Source organism: Gossypium hirsutum, chromosome A09 (genome assembly GCF_007990345.1).
Source record: "Gossypium hirsutum isolate 1008001.06 chromosome A09, Gossypium_hirsutum_v2.1, whole genome shotgun sequence".
Lineage (NCBI taxonomy): Eukaryota > Viridiplantae > Streptophyta > Magnoliopsida > Malvales > Malvaceae > Gossypium > Gossypium hirsutum.
In genome coordinates, this window is record NC_053432.1 from 82,772,842 (window position 1) to 82,797,272 (window position 24,431).

The following is a 24,431-nucleotide window of genomic DNA, read 5'->3' on the forward strand; positions in this document are numbered from 1 at the left end:
GCCCATAACAGTGAATTTGGCTTACATGCTTGAAACCCAAGCTCAGGACCAAAATCCCCATATTATACATGCATTTAGTGGTCAAATGTCTCCATAGGAACCATCCATCTAGAAGAAAAAGTTCAATAGCTAATGAATTCATCAAATCCAATCTTCAATCACATAACCTTAAATTACTTATCAAAATGCCAGACCCTAAGCTCTCTGAAGCAAGTCCATGCCCAAATGGTAACCACAGGCCTTACTCACCACACTTACCCTCTCAGCAAGCTCCTCTATTTATCCTCCACTTTAGCCTTACCCCATTCCCTCACAATCTTTAACCAAATCCCAAACCCAACAATTTTCCTTTACAACACTCTCATTTCCTCAGTAATATCATCAACCAACCGAAAATGTGAAACCCACCTTGCTTTTTCCTTGTATGAAAGAGTTCTTTGGGATAAAAAAATTAGACCCAATTCTCACACTTACCCTTCTCTTTTCAAGGCTTGTGGTTCTCATCTCCATGGTCTAGCTCTACATGCCCATGTGTTAAAATTCCTTGGACTTGCATATGATGATTTTGTCCAAACCTCGTTGCTTAATTTCTATGCCAAGTATGGCAATTTGGGTGTGGCTAGATATTTGTTTGATCAAATTAGGAACCCAGATTTAGCTACTTGGAATTCAATGTTATCCGCTTATGGTAGTGGTGTTACTAGTGAGGAGGAGGACACTAGTGTATCAATGGAGGCTTTATGCTTATTCACTGAGATGCAGAAAAATCCTTTAGTTAAGCCAAATGAAGTTACGTTAGTAGCTTTAGTTAGTGCTTGTGCAAATTTAGGTGCTCTTTGTCAAGGTATATGGGCGCATGTTTATGTGTTGAAGTACAATATTAAGTTAAATTATTATGTGGGCACTGCTTTGATAGATATGTACTCAAAATGTGGGTGTTTGGACTTGGCATATCAGGTGTTTGATGGATTGCCTGAAAGAGATATATTATGTTATAATGCAATGATTGGTGGATTTGGTATACATGGTTATGGTCACAAGGCACTTAAACTTTTTGAGAAAATGAAGTTTCAAAGTTTAGTGCCTGATGATGTGACATTTGTTGTTACAATGTGTGCTTGCTCACATGTTGGGTTAGTAGATGAGGGTTGCAAGGTTTTTGAGTCAATAAATGAAATTTATGGTAAGGAGCCAAAACTTGAACATTATGGGTGCTTGATAGACCTTTTAGGTAGAGCTGGGAGGGTTCAAGAAGCTGAAGAAAAGCTCAAGGGAATGCCAATGAAACCCAATGCCATTTTATGGAGGTCTTTACTTGGGGCAGCAAGGGTTCATGGTGATTTACAAGTTGGGGAAATTGCTTTGCAGCATTTACTAGAACTTGAGCCAGAAACTAGTGGGAACTATGTACTTTTATCAAATATGTATGCAAGCATTAATAGATGGGAAGATGTTAAAAGAGTGAGGAAATTAATGAAGGATCATGGGATTAATAAAATGCCAGGTAGTAGCTTAGTTGAAGTTAATGGTGCCATGCATCAATTCCTGATTGGAGACAAAACACACCCGTGGTCAAAACGAATTTATTCGAAGCTCGAAGAAGTTGGCAAAAGGTTACAGCAATATGGTCATAAGCCTAGAACTAAAGAAGTGTTGTTTGACATAGATGAGGAGGAAAAAGAAGATGCACTTACTTACCATAGTGAAAGGTTAGCAATTGCATTTGCTTTGGTTGCTTCTGATTCGACTGCTCCTATTCGTATCATTAAAAATCTTCGTGTTTGTAGTGATTGCCATGAAAGTACTAAGCTTATTTCGATGATATATGGAAGAGATATTATTGTAAGAGATCGAATTCGGTTTCATCATTTCAAAAATGGAACTTGTTCTTGCAGAGACTATTGGTGAGATAGTGTTAAAAGATAGTGTTTGAATGCAAAAAAAAGTTTGGTTATAAAGAGGTTAGTCATCTTTGATTTTAGGTTTCCATTTTATATGATTTTTTAGATAGATTATTGATTACACTATATATACAACTTGGCCTGTTTTGAGTAAAATTATGTGCATTGGACTCAACATATCAGGTTTTTAAGGTCATCCTAAACAAATAGGCCTTTTGAGTGTTGTTACTCAGAGCGGATTCAAAGGGGAGAGGTTCCTTGGCCTTCTTACTAAAATGGAAATATTGCATTTTGACCCATATAAAAAAAATTAGTAAATTCTTTTATTGGGGGCTATGACATTGTTTCTTATCAAGATCAAGGTGTAAATGAATTGAATTTGAATAAAAAAAATATTTGAATTCAAATTAGTAATTATTGAGCTTAGCAATAACTAGCTTGAATGACACGTGAGTCTTATCGAGCTTTCCATTTTTAATATATGTTTTAAATGTTTTTATACTATTAAATTATGTTATTGCCCTTAGTATATATTATTAGCCTTAAGTTTAATTATCAAACTGAGCTCAAACTCAAGTTTGAATCCGCAATAACTTAATTAAGCTTGAGTTTGTACTTGAGTATGATAATTGATAAATGAGCTTAATTGAATCCAAGCTTGAATAGTTTAATTATATTTCAAATTGAACTCGAACTTAAAAAAAAAACATATGTTTAATCGAATTTAAGCTTAAATTTACCAATTTTCGAATCGAACTCAACTCAATTCAACTTGGCTCAATTATTCTTCTAATAAAAATAATAATGTGTACTTGTTCAATTAGTACAGTTTATATAATTAAGATGACATTCGATGAATCAAAATTTACCCTTTACAACTCTTTGTTTATCCAAAACTGTGATCTTATTTATATACAAAACATGTGTTAAAATAGTGCAAATATCAAATGCCATAAAGAACCAAGAAGAATGATGTATGGATTTATAAAAATATATAATGTTAATTAAGCTTAGTGGGGCGAGCATAAGCCATAAAGCATTAGTGCTTCCTAGTCGGTCAATGAGTTAATGACACGTGTTCATGGCAAAATCCTGGACACATCATCATATCATAATTCTATCTTATAATAATACTGTTAATATCTTTTATAAAATTAATGAAATGATTTTTTTTAAATTAATGAAATATTCACCAAAAATAAAAAATAATAAACATTAATGAAATGCTTGATCGAGTAATAAAGCAATACATCATCGAACCAAAACAAATCAAGTGATTATTTTTAGTTAAAAAATTGAAAATCAATAAATTATAAGTAAATATAGTACAAATCATTACACTCTAAAAAAATTAATTTAGGTATAATTCTTTTTTTAAGAAACAAGTTTATTCAAATATTGATCTAAAAAGAAAATAAAAAAAAAAGATGGGCTAAAATATAAAATATTTTTTTTATTTTTTATAAATTTAAAATTTAGTTCATGTACTTTTATTTATAGGAATCTAGTTTTTTACTTTTTAATTTTTGAAATTCAAGTCTATCTGTTAGCATTGTTAAATTATGTTGTTAAATTCAGGTTCATTATAATATTATTTATTTAATTACATTGCTACCAAATAAATATTTATTTTTTTTACTTTAAAATGTCACACTAATTTATTTAACCACAAAAGTTAACAATGTTAACAAATTGACCTACATTTTAAAAACTAAAAAAATAATGAGACTAAATTTCTCAAAACAAAAATATAAAAATTAAATTCCAAATATATAAATGGTATAGGACTTACTTTTCCTTTTCTAATTTTTTTTAATTTAAATTATTCAAACTTAGAATTGATGTGTATTAATTAATATATTAACAAATAAATTATTAATTAATTATCAATTAAATTTGTGACATAATGGTAAAAGATTTTTATTGAAATAAAATTTTAATTGACATTTGATTTCCTTAAAAAATAAATTAAAATTAACTTTTATTTTAGTAAAACACTAGATTTTATAAATTTTAATTTTATTTTTAATCGTATTTAATTTTGATTCAATTTAATCTCAAATTTATCAAATTATACGTAAATTAATTAATTAATTATTTCTTTTAATTTAATTTCATAATTTTTATTTATGAACATATATTTTTAATTACTTTATATATGACAGAGCATTATGGAAAGGTGACATATTTTCCTCCATGCCATGTCCAAAGCATTCACAATCAATCAATCACCTGACTTCATTGCCAACAGTATATTAAAAATATTAAAAAATATATATATATGATAATTTTTAAAATTGTTTGTAATATAAAAATATTATTAATATATTAAATATTAATTTTTTATTTCCAATAAAGCATATCATCCTTTTAAAGAAAAGCTAAAAAAATGGCGAAAAAATGAAGGTTAAATGAAAACTTCGCTCCTAAATTTTAAGTGCTCTTGTTTTTGGGTAGAAAAGATAACTGCTTGTTTATTTAGATATTTAAAGTGTTTATTATTATTAAAATTATACTTAAATTATGATTTCATCACCTAAATTGTTTCAATAGTTTACTTATTAGGTTTAAAAAATCTCTTAATCAATTGTTTTTCGAAGAGTGTCAAAACTTTTTAACCCAAAAGAAATTAGCTATTTTTTTATTTTTAATTTACCTTTTCTTTTTTATGTCAAGTTGATTAATCTTCCTTTTACTAATTAAATTTGACCCTCAGTCTTTTTAAAAAAGTCAAATTTAATTATCAACTTTTTTAAAAAAAATACTATTTTTTTAATGATAATATTGACTAAAATGGTAATTTTTAAACATGACACCTCAAATGGTAATCTATGTGTACTTTTGGCTATCTTTTAAATTTTTATTTTTTATAATTTAAATTATTTATTAACGTGACATAAAAGATAAATAATAATATATCAACATAAAGTACATACAAGTTGTCTTGAGGGCTATCACACTTATCTTGTTAAAAAATTAGTGTTTTAGTCGAATATCTCAGTAAAAAAAATGATTTAACTCTTTTTTTGAAAGATAATGGACAATTTTAGCTCAAAATAAATAAGTGCTCGCTAAAAAAAATACCAAATTGACAAAATATGTAAACATTGAGAACTAAATGTGTCATTATGCCTATTAAAATTTATATAAATATAAATAATTTAAATACAACAACGGCACAATAAACTGAAAAAATATTATATAAATGCATAAATTACTAGATCAATTCATAGGTTGAGCTTAAGCATTATCATGCTTGCTTAGGCTTGGCTTGCTTGAAATAGAATATTAAAATTTTGTCTAAGTTTGTTAATATTTGTAAATGGTTAGTTAAGGCCCATTTTAAGTTAGCCTATATTATTTTTTTATTTATTTAAATATAAAAATATTTGTTCATTTATTAAAAAAAATATATCTATTGACAACTTAACATTTTTTTAAATGTTTACATTATAAATTATATATTATTATAGATTTAATTTTTTTTGCTATAAATAACATAATATAATATGTTACAAACTTAGAAAACGGATTGGGTTTGGGCTCTCGAGCGTTGAATGTTTGAGCCCTAACTCAACCTATATTTTAAACGGATCTAATTCTTTTTGTCCAAAACTATTTTTCAAATCTAATATATTTGGTCAAATCTTTCAAAACTTTAGGTGGATAGCCCAAACCTTAAACATATTTAATTCAAACTAATCTACGTGACCTTCTTTTTAAATCACATAAATGAAAATAGATGGCGGTCATCAATCGAGTTGAGTCGAGTTTGGATGAAATTATGTATAATATTAATGTCGTATATAATTGTTCAAGTTTAATTTAAAATATGAGTATCAAATTTTATCAAAATCATTCCACACTATATTATAATATATTTAAATTTTATATGATATAAATCATATAATGTATAAAAGAATAGAAAAGAAAAATGATATATTATAATATTAAAAATGGATTGAATTAGGTAGAGCTCGAGCTTTGAATATAAAAAAACTCAAACTAAATTTATATTTTAAATTAATTTAAATTTTTTTTCTCTTAATTCACTTTTTAAATTTAATATTTTTATGCAAAACCTTTAAAATTACAAATAAACTTTTAGGTTTGTTGCAGGAATCTTAAACATGTGTAAGGACAATTAATATTTTTATTTATATTCCTATGCTAAATATAAAGACTAAAACAAGATAAGATTCTAATGGCACTAAAAACGACCCAAATGGATATCAAAATTTGACCTGAAAACATCAAAATAAATAATAAATAATTTATTATTTAATTAAAAAACAGCAACAAAATGTAATTAAGCAATTTGTCCAGGTTCATCCTCCCTAAACCCTAAACTTAATTAGCCCTTAACAAATCCAACATTGATTTCCACTTTTCTTCTTTGTCTTGTCTTTCTTCACTTTTTCTCGTCCAAATCAACAACACTGTGTCACTGTCTTTTTTATTCCCAAACTACCCTTCTACGGTTCATTCCCCAATCCATATATATTCAACTCACCCACCAGTCTCTCAAAAAACCGAACCACCACCGAGAAGAAGAAGAAGAAGCAGAACCAAACCGGGTTTTCTTTTGGTTCTCTCTTCCAATGGCTTCCACCATTTTCATCCAACCTTCGTTTACGTCAAAGTCTTTGAATAAGTCCCTGAATACCCATTTCGTCCCTTCCTTCAAACTCCCCGGTTCGGTCTCTTTCAACCCCCGAACGGTTTCCCAGTTGTCGGTTCGAGCCGGGTTGATCGAGCCTGACGGTGGGAAGCTCGTGGACCTCCACGTGGCGGAGCCGGAGCGGGGGTTGAAGAAGCGAGAAGCGGCTCTGTTGCCCAGGGTGAAGCTGAGCAGGATCGACTTGCAATGGGTCCATGTTTTGAGTGAGGGCTGGGCAAGCCCCCTCACCGGGTTCATGAGAGAATCCGAGTTCCTCCAAACTCTTCATTTTAATTCGCTCCGACTCGGCGATGGTTCTTTCGTCAACATGTCGGCGCCGATTGTGTTGGCGATTGATGATTCTCAAAAGGAGAGGATCGCTGAGTCCAAAAGAGTCACGCTCGTTGACTTGGATGATAACCCCGTTGCGATCCTCAACAAGTAAGTCAATGAACTCCTAATATAGAAATAATGTAATGGTAACTGTTCTTTGTATTTTATTCTTCAACTTTTTCCTTTCTTTCTTCACATTTTGCTTTCCTGTTTAATTGGATATATATACACTTTTCAATACAATTTGACTTCCTACAGTAAAGATTTCTGAAGTTGATTGTTTTAATGTTGTAGCTTAAAATTCTTAAATTTTATACCTTTTTTGTAGCTTAAATTGTCATGATTTTTTTCAAATTTGATATATTGCTCGTTTGCTATGATTTCATGTTTTATATAGAAATTATAGATCACTTTGATGTGATTTTATATGAACCAGTATTCTAGATTTAGAAAGCTCCCCTGCTTTTTGATGATATTTAGCAAAATTGGGGATGGGGGAATAGTAGAGTGAAGAAGAGGCGGCTCAGCGCCGGCCTCCGGCCGTTTGTAACCCTCATATGATTCGATCCTCGACGAATGCCGCATTTTCCTTGGTCTATGATCCTACTGAAAGTTGTTCGATTAAAGTTTGTCTGAATGTAGGTCATCAGATTAATGTTTTTCGGTTGTTTCATTCTAGGACTCAAATGAGTCGATGGTGTATCATAGGTGTCTGGTTCGATTCGATAACTATGTGGTCTTATTGTTTGCTTCGTTAATGGATTGATTCAGCATTGAGATTTATAAGCACCCGAAGGAAGAAAGGATAGCGAGGACATGGGGAACTACTGCCCCTGGATTGCCATATGTTGAAGAAACTATAACAAAAGCTGGAAATTGGCTCATTGGAGGTGATTTGGAGGTTATAGAGCCGATCAAGTACCATGATGGTCTCGATCATTTTCGGCTTTCACCTGTTGAGTTACGTCAAGAGTTTGAAAAACGCAATGCTGATGCCGTGTTTGCATTCCAGCTCAGAAATCCTGTTCACAATGGTCATGCTTTGCTAATGACCGATACTCGTCGTAGGCTTCTTGAGATGGGGTACAAGAACCCCATACTTTTGCTTCATCCATTGGGAGGCTACACGAAGGCAGATGATGTTCCACTTAGTTGGCGAATGAAACAACACGAGAAGGTATTCATTAAACCCTTGAAAATGGTTATATATTTGCTTTGCCAATTGACATGAAAATGCCATAATGTGTTCGACCAGGTGCTTGAGGACGGTGTTCTCGATCCTGAAACAACAGTGGTCTCTATATTCCCATCTCCTATGCACTATGCTGGCCCAACTGAAGTGCAGTGGCATGCTAAAGCTCGGATCAATGCAGGGGCTAATTTTTATATCGTTGGTAGGGACCCAGCTGGCATGGGCCATCCCAATGAGAAGAGAGACCTGTATGATGCCGATCACGGGAAAAAGGTCCTGAGCATGGCGCCTGGACTCGAGCGGCTGAACATCCTTCCGTTCAGGGTATATTGAGCATTCAATCCCATTACTATGATATCGCTTGTGGCATATTCTTATTGGATTGTTTCATTTACAGGTTGCCGCGTACGATAAGACCCAATTTAAAATGGCTTTCTTCGATCCCTCGAGAGCTCAAGACTTCCTCTTCATATCAGGCACCAAGGTATCTTCTTTTCCGAACCCATCACTAGAAATACGATTCAGGTTCCAATAGTAACCACTTGCTGCAATTCTATAGATGCGGGCTCTTGCGAAGAACAAAGAGAACCCTCCGGATGGATTCATGTGCCCTGGCGGTTGGAAAGTGTTGGTCAAATACTACGACAGCTTGACACCATCTGACAATGGAAGGATCCATGAAGCCGTTCCGGCTTAGACAAATGATCGATAAAGATACTCCATATGATTGGAAGGAGCATATTTAACACTGTTTGATTTCCAATGTGTGTGTGATGCAGAATCTCTTTAATAAAACCATGAGAGGCACTGGTACAGAGACAATGAAAAAAGCTTGCCTCTCCCTGTAATTAGGTTGCCCCCATTATGGTGTCTGCCATTGGTGCTCGCTTTGCTTGTGGGCAACATTGTACTATATATGTCTGTGTGGTTTGTTTTGTTCTTATGAAAAGCAATGGCTATGGGACATGTCTTCATGTTTTCTCATTTATACTTCGGTGGAAACGATAGGCTTTAATACATGAAAATCTATGGGTGAAAAGTGAATATGCATTGCCTTTTCAATCCAAAACGACCCTCATTTTATGTTGGATCGTGTTTAATTAAAATGTGTTTTTGCTTAATTTTTTTCAAACATTTATTAATTTTATTTATGAGAATCATGTCCATGGAATTTTTTAATAAATGCAAAATGTTTAATTATCTTTTAAAATTTGAAAAATATATGAATTAAATTTCAAATATTGAAGATTTTAACATAAAAAAAATGCAAAATGTTTTCCAAAAGTAAAAAGCACAAGACACCTTTTTAAGCGGTTTTTTTGAAGCAGATGTGTCTTAATAATTTCGCTCCAAATCAAGATGTGGACAAGGAAACAGAGTTTTCCTTTCCTCAGTTTCTCTGCCAAGTGGAAATGGTGATCACATATCTTTTTTTCCTGTCTTTGACCTACCGGTTTCCCATTGTTGTCACATTCTTGGTCTAGATTATCATTATCTTATCGTCAATAAGATTTTTTTTTTCATTGTTGAAATGTTTGACTCGCTTATTTTTACATTCACAGAGAGAAGGTAATCTATATTTCTCCTATATCATCAGTCGGCTGAATTTGAAACAGATGCAGCAGAGATCAATGGGAACACTAGGAACATCTATTAAGCTCAAAAACAAATTTTGAAACTTCCCTCGGTTTAAAAAATGATTGTACTATTTTATTAACGAATAAAGAATCATCTCTGTAATCTGTAAAGGTTATGTAACTACAAAATAATTCAATCTTAAATACAAGAAAAGAATATGAATATCAATGATTTGGAATTGTGACCAATGAAGATTCTATTTCCACCATTTGAGATAGCTGAAAATGGGTTTCTGTGGAACAGGTAAGCACTTGACAACCCAACCAAGTGGCCAAGAAACAGCTGCAACGACTATGCATGCTCCCCATTGTCCCCAACTCAACCTCTCTGTATCTGCAAACCGTTTCAGAAACTCTACCATCACCACTTGAAGAAGAATGGTTACCCCGATGATTCCTATGAACAGCTTGTTCTTGTGTATACCCTCGAATACGTTCTTCTTCTCCAACTTCCTTGCGTTGAATTCGTTGAAGACTTGGCAGAATACGAAAATATTGAAGATCAATGTGTCGTTTACCTTCTCTGTCACCCCCAAGATTGATTCACCGCTGAATTGTAAGGTAAGGAGTATGGCTACTTGGTATAGAGCTTGAGCTAGTAGGTTCCTCCACATGATGTTTGTGATAAGTGGCTCAGTTCGACCGACGGGTGGTTTCTCCATCAACTCTTTTGTAGGCCGCTCGGTGGCTAGAGCCAAAGCACCTAATGTGTCCATGATTAAGTTCACCCATAATAACTGGACTGCTGTTAGAGGGACTTCACCTGCTGATACTGCTGCTACGAAGTTGATACAAAGTGCTGCTACATTAACTGTGAGCTGGAATTGAATGAATTTCTGGATGTTGGTATAAACGCATCTTCCCCACCTCAAGACTGTGGCAACCGAAGCGAAATTATCATCCAAGATGACGATATCCGAACTCTCTTTCGCAACTTCAGTGCCTTGAATTCCCATTGATAGACCAATATCTGCTTCCTTGAGTGCTGGTGCATCATTTGTGCCATCCCCAGTGACTGCAACTACATGCCCTTTCTGTTTCAAACATTGCACCATGAGAAGTTTATCAAAGGGAGAGGATCTTGCCATGACTTGGATTTTCTCAACTTTCTCCATCCTTTCTTGTGGTGTATAGTTTCTGAATTCCTCACCTTCTACGACTGCACCACTAGACAAGTCCTGACCTGGCTTCAGAATCCCACATTCGGTAGCTATGGCTCTTGCAGTGAAAACATTGTCACCAGTGATCATTTTGATGTTTACTCCAGCATATTGGCAATCTTCCACTGCTTTCTTCACTCCAGGTCTGCATGGATCCTTTATACCCACCAATCCTAACAGGGTCAAGTTGTCTTCTTTAAGCTTTTCTGCTCCTTTAAATTTTGGTACTCTTCTTCTGGAACTTGTTTATGGGCAAAAGCAATGCACCTGAGGCTGCTGGCTGCCATGCCTTGAATAATTTGCTCGAATTTCATCCTTTCGTCATCATCTAGATCTTTTTCAACTCCTGAAGCATCGTAGTAGCTTGAACACAGTGCTAGAATCATCTCAGCAGCTCCTTTCCAGTGAACATGGACAGTGTCATCATCATTCCTTCCAATCAAAACACCACTTCTTTTTTTCTGAGAATTGAAGGCTTCAACTTGAAGTACTGCACAACATTTCTTTGTTTTCTCCATATCCATCTTCAGTTCCACCACAGCCCATGAAAGGATTGCTTTTTCTGTAGGACTACCTGAGAATTCATATTCTGTTCCTGGAGAAGCTCTATAAACACTGCCAGTAGTGTTTAAAGCAACACCTTGATGGATCAAATCAACAACAAATGGAGAAATTGAGGAAGCTCCCTCTTCCATAGATTCCTGACCGAGCCAAAACTTCGTAACTTTCATTCGGTTGAGTGTGAGAGTACCTGTTTTGTCTGTACAAATTGTGGTGGCCGAGCCCATTGTTTCACAGGCAGAGAGCTTTCTCACCATTGCTTGATCTGCCATCATTCTCTTCATCGAATAAGCCAAAGTCAGTGTCACAGCCAATGGTAGTCCTTCTGGAATTGCAACGACAACAATGGTAACAGCGGCAGCTACAATTCCCACAACAGCATTTATGATATCATCACTCTTTGTCTTGCTTCCATTGAACTCCCGGTTTCCGTTCTCATCCGTTGTATGCCCTGTGAAGTAACGGACCAACAACACGACAAGAACCAAGAAAGCAACAGCTAAGCCAACTTTACCAATTGATGAGGTCAGCTTGTTTAAACGTGCTTGTAAAGGTGTTTCATCGTTGGTGTCACGGCTGATTTGGCACATCATTTGGCCCCATGTTGTGTTCATGCCAACCGAAGTAACAAGCATCCGAGCGTATCCATCAGCCACCTTCGTCCCTGACAATAAGAATGGATTTTGGCTGCCATTTACCTCAACATGATCACTTTCCCCAGTCATGCTCGATTCATCAATTTGCAGTGAATGGCCATCTATGAACAACCCATCGGCCGGAACCTGATCTCCGATCTTTAGGCACACAATGTCTCCAACAACGATATCAAATATAGAAATCTGTTGTCGCCGACCTCCTCTCACAACATCAACCTGAATATTATTGCTGACTTTCGATAACTTGTCGAATTGTCTGTTCTGCCTATAGTTACTTATAGCAGAAACACCAATGACAAGAAACACAGCAACGAAAATGCTTCCACCATCATACCAACCGTCTTTGAGGCCATGTTCTTTGATTCCAAACCCAAGTGACAGAGCTGCACACCCTAAAAGAATCATTATAGTAAGGTCTTTAAATGCTTCAACCACAAAATGAAAAAATCCCTTGGTTGGCGGTTTCTTATACGTATTGGAACCGAATGCCTCATGTCGACGCTCAATGTCCTCGGCACTACCTGAGACACCTACCTGAGTGTCGGTCCCAAGACCAGAAGCCACACCATCAACCCCACCATGTTTCCGTAACTTCTCAACCTTTTTCTCCTTCACTAGCTCAATGAGAGTAGGTTGATCAATTCGGAAGGGACTGTTTTCTTGCATGACAGCGAGCGAAACATGAGACGGCGATCGATGAACGACTCTGGCTTCATCATTGGCGGTTGCGGTTTTGGTGATAAGAGAAGAAAACTTTCTAGAACAATAGATGGTAGCGAAAAGGGAGTGCCATTTCTTTCTGGATTTAGTAAAGGTGGCCGAAGGGACTTGGATTGTATATTCAAAACAAAGCAAATTCGATTGAAGAATGGTAGTCATTGAACAAGGAAACAACAGTAATCCAAGAACAAGATGATATAGATTGAAACAAAGGAAATGCTCAGTGGTATCTAATTTGATTTACAGATGATATGTTGTATGTAATGAAGAATATCAATAAGTTTATTTATACATAATACAAGGAAATGACGCGTAAGGATAGAATATTGTGATAAATAGCTGCTGTGTAATATATGGAAATGACAAATCAATGCCATTAAGGAAACACCTGCACTTTTCCTGGAAGTACCATAGGAATTAATCCTTGGCGTAATCCCCAATACCGCGGTAAAAGTAGGTCGACTGCTATTGACCAATTTTAATGCCTTTTCACCTGCAAATAAAACACTAGTAAATGAAACTGAAATAAATTGCGTAATTCCTACTTTGGGTTTTAATTACTTAAGCTGGAGAAGCAGTTTGTAAAACATAGTTGTCATATGGATCTTTATTATCGTGTAATTTTTATGTCGGTATTTTTCTTTTTTTAAATAAAGGTTAAAGCTAAGATGCGAAGTGAGAATATGATTTTTTTTTTATCATCAATTGATCTCGTATTATTGCCAGTGCAATAGTACATGGGTTCAAGTGCGTTGAATCGCATTATCTTCCAATTTAAATGTTGAATAAGGCTATCATAGTTCTAAACATTGTATTAAAAAAAATAAATATATTAAAAATTTATAATAAAATTAATGTTAAAAAAATTATTTATATATTTTAATAAAAATATCAATAACTATATATTAAAACAATTTGTCGAGTTCAATTGGAGCCAGGGACATCGGTGCTGGTGAAGGAGAATGGGAGGAAATAAAGAGAAAGAGAAAGGAATTTTATTATTATTTATTTAAGTATAATTATAGATTTATTGTTTAAATTTCTATTATATTTTTGTTAAATTTTTAATATTTTTTGATTATTCTTTTTTATGTTGTAGTTATGTTATTTTTAATGTTGTATTTTAATTACTTTCATAAATTCTATTTGTGTCATGATTCAATTTAATTACTTATGCTGATATTGATTTTCCTTAATAATTTTTTTACATTAAAGAAAATATTTTATTACTTAATTATTTTTAAATTTTAAATTTTAAAAAATTATTCCCACGTTGACATGCTTGTGGAATTTTTGGGATTATAATGAAATCAACGAAGAAAAATTGTTAGAAAATACTATCATTATTTACTTGATATATTAAAAGAGTTGTCAAATGTAGACTCAAAAGTGGAAGAAAAACATGTTTTCCCTAACATTTTTAAAAAAAACCAAATCGTTCATATTATTTAAATTATTTACTTTAAGCGTATTATTTAGGAATGAGACAAATTATATAATGGTTTCATTTATCGTTTTTTAATTTTCTCATATATCTCAATTTATTTAATAATTTATTATATTTATCATAATTTTTAAAATACGATTATAAGTTAAAATAATAGTTATTTAATATAAATAAAAATAGTTATGAATAGCTCTTTAAATTTCAGTAGTCCAAAACATAGAACTTTTAAGCCCCAAGAAGAACATAAAAACTTTATAAATTTAATTAGTATCAATTATCACAAGTGATTAAATAGCATTTTCATGATAATATTTATTTTATAAAAGTTTTATTGTAAATTGCATATTTGCATTAAGGAAAAAGAGATTGAGTGACAATTGAGTCATTGACGAGTCAAAAGCGTGGCGACCGGTCCATGAAAATAAGTAACCTTCATCGTGTCAAACTCTGCGTTTTCATTTTGTTTGACACTTGGTATTTAATAATTATTTACTAATACAAAGAACAATTATATTACATAAGTTTGCTTATGCCTTGAATCTTTCTAATTTTCTGTTTTTATTTTAATTTTAATTTTTAACATTTATCTACTCTTATTTTTAATTTTTTAATATCTTAATTTTTAAAAATTAAAAGTTTTAATTACTGAAGTTAAATTTATTACATCGTGGATCAAGCGTTAGCTTACTCCTCGAGAATTGAATTAAATATCAATCAAGAAAGATAAAAAAAATTATCCAAAATTTTAATTATTGAAATTAAATTATAATATTTATCTTTTTTAATTTTTAAAGCTTTAAATTATTTGATGAGTTAGCATATAAAATAAAATAATTTCATACGAGTAATATAAGGGTTGAGAATTAATTTAGTTTAAATACAATTTATTTTAAATAGAAAAATCGAATCAAATTGAATAATGATATAAATGTTGTGAAGTAAATTTCTTATTATATTTTTTATATAAAATATCAAAATAATAATTTAACGGCACAATTTGAATAAAAATATCAGTGGAAAAACTAAAACATAATTCAACGAACAGCCACCATATTAACTGACACACAATATTAACATATAATAATACGCGACGTTACGCGTTGGAGAGCTTTGAGTTGTGAACGGAAGCAAAAAAGCAACCGCTTACTTTTTTTTTTCTTCAATAAAATAAACGAGGGAATGCAAGTTGGTTTTGTATTTTCGGATAAATTACATTTAAAGTCATTAACTTATTAGTAAATTTATATTTTAATTACTTAATTTTAAAAATTTACAAATAGATATCAAACTATACGAATATTTTTATTCAAGTCACTAGACTGTTAATGCTTTTTAAAAAAATTTCAACTAGTGAGCTTCAAGCGACGATTTATTGACTGATATGGTAGATAGACGAGTAGATCTAAGTTGATCTAACGATTAGTGTTGAAGATTGAAGAAAAAAATTATTTAGATTTTAATTTGTAAATTGATAATGTTTAAAATTGTTTCATAGAAAAACTGAATTGTGGAAGAAAAATGGAATGAAAGCTTTCGATTGATGTACTCAATACGAATGGAAAAAGCCATTTAACAGTCTAATGATTTAAATAAAAACTTCTAAATAATTTAATGATCATTTTGTAATTTTTTTGAGTTGAATGACCAAAACATAAAATTATTAATAGTTTAATAATCTTAATATAATTTACCCATAAAGATAAAGTAGGAAATGCAAGTCGGCTTCGTATGTTTTTTTTTTTTCCTCACATTTTCAGCTCAGATCTGTTTGCAATCTTATCTGTTAGATACACTTATTTTAATTTAAAATTGTAAGAGTCTGGAAGCTAAATTCTGTCCTGATTGTTTATTGGTCTATAAATTAAGCACCGTTGTTATCTAAAATCTAGTTCATGTGTATTATTATTTAAATATCTCAATAAATACGAGATGATAAAAGGATTTAATTCTCATCCTAAATATAAAGTAACTTAAAAATTGTGACCAACGTCGATCCTTTAATAAAATTTATAAAAATTAATCATTAGACTCAATTCATTAAATATCTTTAAAAAGCTCAAAAAAAAAATTTAAACAAAACTTCGTTAATTACAACCTCTAAAGGGTTGTTTGCTAAAGTTTCTTTAAAATGGATTATAAACATTTTGTAGAGTCCAAATTTTGTCCGGGTTCAACAAGCAGAGCCCAGAACACCAACCATTCAATTAGCACCCCACTAAACCGACCACTAACTCTTAAACCACCCCACTAACTTCATCACCCCACTAAACCACCACACTTACTCCATTACCCTACTTGTCACCATAGAATGAGGCAATCAGTTGTAAAATTTGGTTATAAAAGCCATTCAAAACTATTCTAAAGAGAAGGTTGGTTTTTGAAGATTAATAAAAGATCAAAGCAAAAGATATGTTTTGTAACAACCCAAAATCCGTGGGCACCAAAAAAGTGTGTTATCGGGCCTCCGTCTTAGTGAAATAAGTTCGAAAATAATTATTAAAAATATTTATGAGTCTAGTAGTGTGTTTAATTAGGTTTTAATTAAGTAAATTTAGCTTAATTTAGAGTAATTAGTAAAAAGGATTAAATTGAATAAGAGTAAAAGTTTAATTATAGATTAAAGAAAAATTAGAAGGACTTAAGAGGAAATTAAACCATTTCCTATAGCTGAGGCGGTTTAACTTGGAAAATATCAAAGATTTTATTGATTAAAAAAATAAGGTTTATGAAGCTTGGAGTTAATTGGTAAGCTCAATCAAGTCCTTTTCTCATAAATTTGATATTTTAGAAGTCTTAAAACAAGTTTTTGATGAAATTAAGTTGTTAGTTTGGAAGTTCTTAGGTTTTTAAACAAAGTTCATGTTGAATAAAATGATGAAATAGGGGTTTAATTGAACGAAATTCAAGTTAGAATAGATATAAGGATTGAATTGCAAAGTAAGCTATAAGTTTTGTGTTTTAGGGACTAGATTGAGGAAAATTCGGAATTAAGAAAATATGTTGAAAATTTAATAGTTAAATTTGAGTTTAAATGAAATTTGAATAGGAATAAGATGTGAATTGGTGTTATAAATTTGGTTATTAACATTTTTCATCAAACAGTTTTGGGAAGTAGCAATGGTCTGACTTTGAAAATTCACTAAAAATTTTATAAATTGAACTAGAGGATGAACAAAATATGGAATTAAAGCTTATTGAGTCTAGTTTCTTATAGTAGAAACAGTGTAAGCAATTAATTGATGAATCAAGAGATATTTGAAATTTTGTAATACTGGTTCGGGGTGATTTCGAGATGCCCTGTTTTAACTTTGGAAAATCATTAAAAATTGTACAAAAATTATTATGGAGTGTAATTTATATATGTGAACTCCTTAATGAATCTAGTTTCAAAATAAATAAACAAGAACCTTATTCGAGTTCTGTACAATGAGATAATTTAGTTTTAGTAGAGAGAGGTCAGAACTGTCAAATGAAATAACAGGGGAGTATTTAACGAATAAACTGTATTAAATGGCTAGACCAAAAATTCTGGAAATTTTATGATTAGAAGATATATGAGTCTAGTTTTAAGGAAAATTTACGGATATTAATTTGGAGTTTCATAGCTCAAGATATAAATAATTTAGTAACAATGACTCAAGTAGACAGCTTAATGGTGAAATTATATATATACATTAAAAATGGTTAAATTTGCATGTTTAGGCTCATGAATTAAATTGAATCATGTTGTATTGATGATTATAAATTATTATTTTCGTAGCCAACAAAGAACCTGAAGCATCAGCATCGAAAGGAAAGGAGAAAGTCATCGAGTACTAAAACGGGAGAATTACGGTGTGTATTACTATAATTCGAATTTTAATTATTATTGATTGCTGAATTTTTTTATTGTTATGTATGGTAAGTAAGACTTGAGGTAAGTATGTGAAATTGATATGAATATTGAGTGAAAATGAAAGTGATGCAAATTGAATCAAATTGAATTGAATAAGTGAATTATGGAAGATGTAATTATTTGAAAAGCATATTGATTGAAAAATGATTGGTGATTTGAATTGTGAATTGAAAGTGATATAGGATTGAGAAAGTGAATTGAATACCCTATTAACTAGTCGGGCTGAGTCGGATATAGTTGGCATGCCATAGGATTGGAAGTGTTCAGGGATACTTCGACCTCGAGTCGATGAGACACTGGGTGTCACTATATTTCTTCGGATAGATTCGATGAGGTACCGGATACCAACTTTACTTCGGCTAGGCCGATGAGACACTGGGTGTCAACTATTACTTCGAACTATCCGATGAGGCACTGGGTGCTATATTGGTGTGTTTGGTTGGATCCGTGTATCCGCCAAAGTCCGAGTTACGTTAATAGGGTGAAAAATTGAAATGTGAATTTGAGACATTGAAACGAGAAAAATAAATTGAATTACGAATTGAAATTGGAATTGTGATAATAAGAGAAAAGTATGAAATGTATATTCATAAGTGATATAAATTTAAGTTTGAGAAAATACATTGATTTATGAATTAGTACATATGACATTAATTGTTAGGTATTTTAATATTTATGTTTTTACTATTGTTGATATAATTTGAATTATGGTAATATCACTGAGTATATCCATACTCAGCGTACGGTTGTTTCCGTGCGCAGGTTAGTAGAAGTCAAGTGTCCCGGTTCAGCATCCAGAACATTCCCGACTCCAACACAAATTTGGTGATGTATATTTTTCTTTGGGGTAAAGGTGGCATGTACATAGGTGTTATATAGTCACTTGAATATGCATATTACTTTGGGTAGTGAAGGTTGAATTATAAGATTTAGATGGTTAAATGAAATGGTAAGAAAAGTATATGATATTTTGATACATGAACATTAAGTTGTTAAATGAATGAAGTTTTTAATCAATTTTGAATGATGCTATGATGGTTATTAAGTTGAAATTATGTTAATGATATAAATATTAGTTATATGAATGTGAAAAATTGGTGCTGGTTGTTTTAGTTTGAATTTGCAGAAGGTTTTAGGTAAAAATAAGCAGACCGAAATTTTTATAAAAAAAAAAATTCAGAATATTCGAACAAGTTCCGTTCTACTTTTAACACGTGCTTGAACTTTGAGAGTTCAAGATAGGGACTCAATTATTATATTATACCATAAAAGTTATATTAATTGTAAATTATTAGTAAGTTGTCTGATATGTCCGGTAATGCCTCATAACCTCGTTCCGGTAACGGTTTGGGGTTAGGAGGTGTTACATGTTTTTTTGTCTATTCTCGTTTTAATTTCTTTGTTTGTTTATTTTTTTTCCTTTCAATTTTATTTTGTTCTTTTATACGAAAGTAAAAGTAAAGAGAAGAAGTTTACCCATTTTAAAATTACCGAAAAAGGTCTTTTTTGAGGTTTGGCTACCGTGTACGGTGGCGTCGACAGCGGCTCATGGGGGTCCAGTGACAGGAGCAAGGTCGGACCGATGATCGGATTTAAAAGGGAGGGGGAGAGTGTTATTTTTAATATTGTTATTATTATATTTATTATATTATATTTATTTTATTACTGTTACTATTATTTTATATATATTTATTACCATTATTTTTTTATTATTATTAATAACATATTGTTATTTTTATTATTGTTATTATTATCATGGTGCTATATTAAATAGTCTTGTACTGTTATTACTACTATTATTATATTTTCATTCTATTTATTTATTTACCTAAAAACCTTATGTACCTTTATTTTAATTTATCATTTTTTTATATCTCCTTATATAATATTTTTCTCCATATTTTTAGTATTTTTATTAATATATTATTATTGTCTTCTATTTTGTCGTTGTTATTATTATTTTAATCGTTATTATTATGTTTATGGTTACTGTTAGCATTATTCTATTATTATTATTATTACCGTTAATTAATTTTATATTTTCATCACCTTATATATTTTCTTTTTATATTTGTTATGATTATTATTACTATTATTGTTTTATTATTATTTCTTACATACTTTCATCATCCTCATATATATATTATTTTCTATTTTTACCATTAATATTATTATTAATGTATTATTATTATTTGTGTTATTAACTATGTTATTTTATTATCATTTTTTTATTGTCTATGATAGTTTTAAAATTGGTCCATCTTGTAGTTTTCGTGAATTGTTTTTTAGTATTTGTGTTTTGTAATTTATTAGCGCGATATTTTATTCACAAAGTATTGTTTAAAATAAAAATGCATTTCGTTTAATTGTTTATTTTTATTCGAATTTTTTTTCAAAATAAAACAATCCTCGTATTTGGGAGTTTCGAGAAAATTGTGCCCTAACTTACTGGGTTTCGATTTTCTTCGTCAAATCTAAGTAATCGAGTACCCTTCCTTAAATCAAAACAAATAAGTTTCAAATAAAAACTTATTCTCGGGGATTCAAGATGTTGTGTCCTAACTTATTGGATATGACACTTTATTTTCTCGATGTAAGGATTTCTAAAAAATAAAGACAATATTTTGTATTTGAAATTTTGAGAGATTGTGCCCTAACTTACTGGGTTCCGGTTTTTCATTTGACCCAAATAACCGAATATTTTTTTAACTTAAATGCATGACTTTTGAAAATTAAAAGACAAACTTATTTTCGAGGATTTGAAATGTTGTATCCTAATTTACTGGGTGTGACATTTTATTTATTCGAGATAAGAAGGTCTTAGCATTCCATTTAAATTATTCAAGTGTTCTTTTTTTAAAAAAAATAAAAGGATCGTATTCTAAAATCTTTTCAAACATTCGACGTTAAGACATTAATTAATTAATTCGGTACCAATTTTGGGGCGTTACGAGGGTGTTAACCCTTTCTTGTGCATAACAGACTCCCAAACCTTTATTCTCAAATTTCGTAAATCAAAATCATCGTTTTAATAAATCAAAATGTTTTATTAAAATGATCAATCACAAGGTGACCCGATCACACCTAAACAAAAATGATTGGTGGCGACTCTATTTTCGTTTTAAAGTCTATCCCCGTTTTTTAAAATAAAAATAGTTTCGACACATTTTATTATCAATAAGATCTATTTAATTTTATTAAAATACTCATGTTAATTAGACTTGGATTTAATAATAATAAAAAGGTTATTTTTAAACAAATAATAAATAAAAAGTTAAAATTAATTTAACTCGTATTAAAATATTATAATGTACAAGTTTTACTTGTTAAATGTTACCACAGTTTTATGCATTAAATATCATCTCCAAAATTTAATTGTGGACTACTCAATATATAATTATAATTAAATATAATATGTGATGCACGCAGAATCTATACGTAGCAATAAAAAAATTAGGAACACGCTACGCGGTTTCTTAACTTGTTTGACTTTATTCTTTTTTCTTTACCCAATATGTGATGTAAGAATTCAAACCATCTAATTACGTGTATAAATAAATTATTTTTTATATACAAATACTTAAAATTATTTATATACTCTCTTCAACTCTTTAATAACAGAATAAATACACTTTAATGCACTCAAACCTATATCTTACTGCATAAGCAACACAATGTTAATGCCAACCAAATTTTATATTTATAAAATTAAATGCATAAATTAGATTCCATATATATTTATATTATTGTCTAAGGATTTTTGACATAATCCTAAAAAATTGTTTTTAACAGAGTTTAATATATAGAAATATATATTAAATTATAAATATAAGTATAATCCAAATATTGAGTTTTTACTTATAATAGAAATATATATTCAACTAAATTCATACAACTATATTGATTTATAATAAATATTAGAAGGGGCCGGTAATTGTGAAAGTCATTCATCTAATTAACTTTTGGACGTCATTTGACATCAATGGATACACCGAGAACAAAGAAAAAGGAAAAAAAAGAGTACAACAAATAAACTAAAAAGGACTTATTGGAGAATACAAGCTTGAAAGAAAATAAAATTTGAATACAAAATTAGTAATAATATTATACATATGTGTTGATGATGAAGAAAAAGTATGTTCATCCAACGGTCGTCATCATTTTGACAAATTCATCATAGTTGACTTGACCATCACCGTCCAAATCGGCTTCTTTGATCATCTGCTCAACCTCTTCATCACTTAATTTCTCACCCAAGTTCATCATCACATTTCTCAGCTACATTTAATTGAAAACGGCAAATTATTATTTCACTCTTTATTTTTCTTTAAACTATATAATAACAAAATTATCCATAAAAAATAACGATTAAATTATGATTTTCGTCCTTATTAAATATTCAACTTAGAGATATAATCCCAATACTTCAATTTAGAATAATTTGGTGTTTAAATATTTTTAATGTTATTTCTTCTTTATTTAATTATTAATGTTATTTCTTTGAATAACAAATTAGTGGAAGTAACTATTTTAGTAACTATAATTTCACTTTTTAAATAATATATTAAAAATCGGATTTTTCTTTTTTAAGAAACAAATTTAATTATAGTAGTGAAAAAAATTAAATCATCCCAATTCAAAATGTAATGATGAAATCCCTAAGATTTAAAAAAAATGGAAAATTAATATAAATATATATCTCTCATTTTACTTTTATTAATGTTTGGTCATTACTTTTCCCTTTGATCCTCCACATGCTAGCTATCAATGGGTGTAAATATTTGGAAAGTTTGTCATATAATATTCATGGATTGTTATTAGTTATAATAATAGCTAAGTTGTATTTTTCATACTTTTCTATATGAAAAAACCCAAAGCTAAAAGTCAAAAGTTTTTCAAGTTGAATGAGTGCTTCAAAAAACTTTTGTTTGAATTTCCATTTTCTGGGTTTTAAAAACAATGCATTGATAATGGGAAATTAATGTTCATTATTAATTCATAATTAAAAAAAAATTACCTCAGAAGCTGAAATATAGCCATTTAGATCTTTGTCAAAAACCCGGAAAGCCTCTTTAAGCTCCTCTTCTGCATCAGTTTCCTGTATTTTTTTTTTCACACAAATAATTTAAACCCATATTTTTTATAAAAAAGAACCCGAATTGAACTCGAGTTTTTAGTTTTTAATTTTTTTTTGGGGATTTATTTTATACCTGCATTTTCTTGGCCATTAAGTTCAGGAACTCAGAGAATTCAATAGTTCCATTACCATCAGCATCAACTTCATTAATCATATCTTGAAGCTCTTCTTCAGAGGGATTCTGATCAAGGGATTTTATCACTGTTGCCAATTCTTCCACTGTAATGCAACCTATATAAACACATCATTAAAGCTATAAGGATTAAAGAACTTGATTCATATATATATACTGCATTGAATTTTCAACATGAAAAAAAAAAAAAAAACTGACCATCTCCATCTTTGTCAAAGAAATTGAAGGCTTCTTTGAACTCAACAATCTGTTCTTGAGTTAGTATATCACCCATGGTTTTGTTTGTTTGGTTGCCTGGAAAATGGAAAGGAAAAAAGAAAAACCTTGAAAAAAGGAACTTTGGGAAGTTTAAGAGAGAGAATGAGAAAAATGAGGGTGAAGCGTATGTTTGAGTATAGCTCAAAGTGTAGGCTTAGCTGGGTTTATGTAGGAGTTTCAATGCAAGGAAATTCAGTGAAATCTTCTTTTAGGTGTAATAACAACTTGGTCCTTGGACAATAGGTAAAATGTCAATTTGGTACCTTGGAATTTTTTATTTGGCTTGATGCTTGTACTTTTATTCCGTCCATCTGTTGGGATCTAAAAAAAATAAATAAAAAAAACTTCTGAAAATTCTGAAAATATAGAATTTATTTTTCTGGAATTATAAAATAATTTTTTTGAAATTATGATTATAAGAAAATTCTAAAAAATTAAAAAAGATTTATAAATTTTTGAAAAATATTTAAAAAACCCTAAATTTCCAAGAAAAATATTCTCAAAATTATAACTAAATTTGAAATTATCTCTTTTAAGGTATACCATGCAAAAAAAAATCATAAAAAATAAAATGCTCATGAAATTCTAAAAACATTCTTAAAATTTCTAAAACAAAATCTAAAAAATTGTGAAAAGCACGATGTAAATTTTTTTTAAAAAAAATTAAGAATATTTTGAACTTTGTTATAATTTTTTGGTTTTTTATAATTTCAAGAAAATAATTAAGGTGAAAATTTTCAT

At 30.5% G+C, this 24,431-nt stretch overlaps 4 protein-coding genes across 4 annotated transcripts; 2 read left to right on the forward strand and 2 right to left on the reverse strand.

Annotated features, from left to right (window-relative positions):
* The first annotated feature begins 89 nt into the window (after positions 1 to 89).
* LOC107928457 (pentatricopeptide repeat-containing protein At5g43790) lies at positions 90 to 1,994 on the forward strand. Its single transcript, XM_016859698.2, has one exon. The coding sequence runs from the start codon at positions 133 to 135 to the stop codon at positions 1,906 to 1,908; it is 1,776 nt and encodes a 591-aa protein (XP_016715187.2). The 5' UTR covers positions 90 to 132; the 3' UTR covers positions 1,909 to 1,994.
* A 4,258-nt stretch (positions 1,995 to 6,252) lies between these two features.
* On the forward strand, positions 6,253 to 9,070 carry LOC107928532 (ATP-sulfurylase 3, chloroplastic). Its single transcript, XM_016859782.2, has 5 exons — positions 6,253 to 7,002; positions 7,666 to 8,071; positions 8,150 to 8,410; positions 8,484 to 8,570; positions 8,646 to 9,070. Exons 1-5 carry the CDS (start codon positions 6,503 to 6,505, stop codon positions 8,781 to 8,783), a joined length of 1,392 nt encoding a protein of 463 aa, XP_016715271.1. The 5' UTR covers positions 6,253 to 6,502; the 3' UTR covers positions 8,784 to 9,070.
* A 704-nt stretch (positions 9,071 to 9,774) lies between these two features.
* Positions 9,775 to 13,085, reverse strand: LOC107928531 (putative calcium-transporting ATPase 13, plasma membrane-type). The gene is given in 2 exon segments (XM_016859781.2): positions 9,775 to 11,101; positions 11,104 to 13,085. Coding segments are annotated over 2 exon segments (3,057 nt in total). The 5' UTR covers positions 12,980 to 13,085; the 3' UTR covers positions 9,775 to 9,920.
* Positions 13,086 to 22,096: 9,011 nt separating this feature from the next.
* On the reverse strand, positions 22,097 to 23,826 carry LOC107928447 (calmodulin-like protein 11). Its single transcript, XM_016859687.2, has 4 exons — positions 23,631 to 23,826; positions 23,373 to 23,530; positions 23,180 to 23,260; positions 22,097 to 22,440 (listed from the first exon to the last, which is right to left on the reverse strand). Exons 1-4 carry the CDS (start codon positions 23,704 to 23,706, stop codon positions 22,303 to 22,305), a joined length of 453 nt encoding a protein of 150 aa, XP_016715176.1. The 5' UTR covers positions 23,707 to 23,826; the 3' UTR covers positions 22,097 to 22,302.
* Positions 23,827 to 24,431: the final 605 nt, after the last annotated feature.

Bases quoted from the DNA above. Each gene is read 5' to 3' on its own strand.
- LOC107928532 (XM_016859782.2), top strand. From the start codon at position 6,503: ATGGCTTCCACCATTTTCATCCAACCTTCGTTTACGTCAAAGTCTTTG. The intron at 8,072-8,149 runs GTATTCATTAAA...GTGTTCGACCAG, and splicing joins GAATGAAACAACACGAGAAG to GTGCTTGAGGACGGTGTTCT. The intron at 8,571-8,645 runs GTATCTTCTTTT...GCAATTCTATAG, and splicing joins TCTTCATATCAGGCACCAAG to ATGCGGGCTCTTGCGAAGAA.
- LOC107928447 (XM_016859687.2), bottom strand. From the start codon at position 23,706: ATGGGTGATATACTAACTCAAGAACAGATTGTTGAGTTCAAAGAAGCC. The intron at 23,261-23,372 runs GTATAAAATAAA...AAAAAAATACAG, and splicing joins TAATGGCCAAGAAAATGCAG to GAAACTGATGCAGAAGAGGA. The intron at 22,441-23,179 runs GTAATTTTTTTT...AATTAAATGTAG, and splicing joins GCTATATTTCAGCTTCTGAG to CTGAGAAATGTGATGATGAA.
- LOC107928457 (XM_016859698.2), top strand. From the start codon at position 133: ATGAATTCATCAAATCCAATCTTCAATCACATAACCTTAAATTACTTA.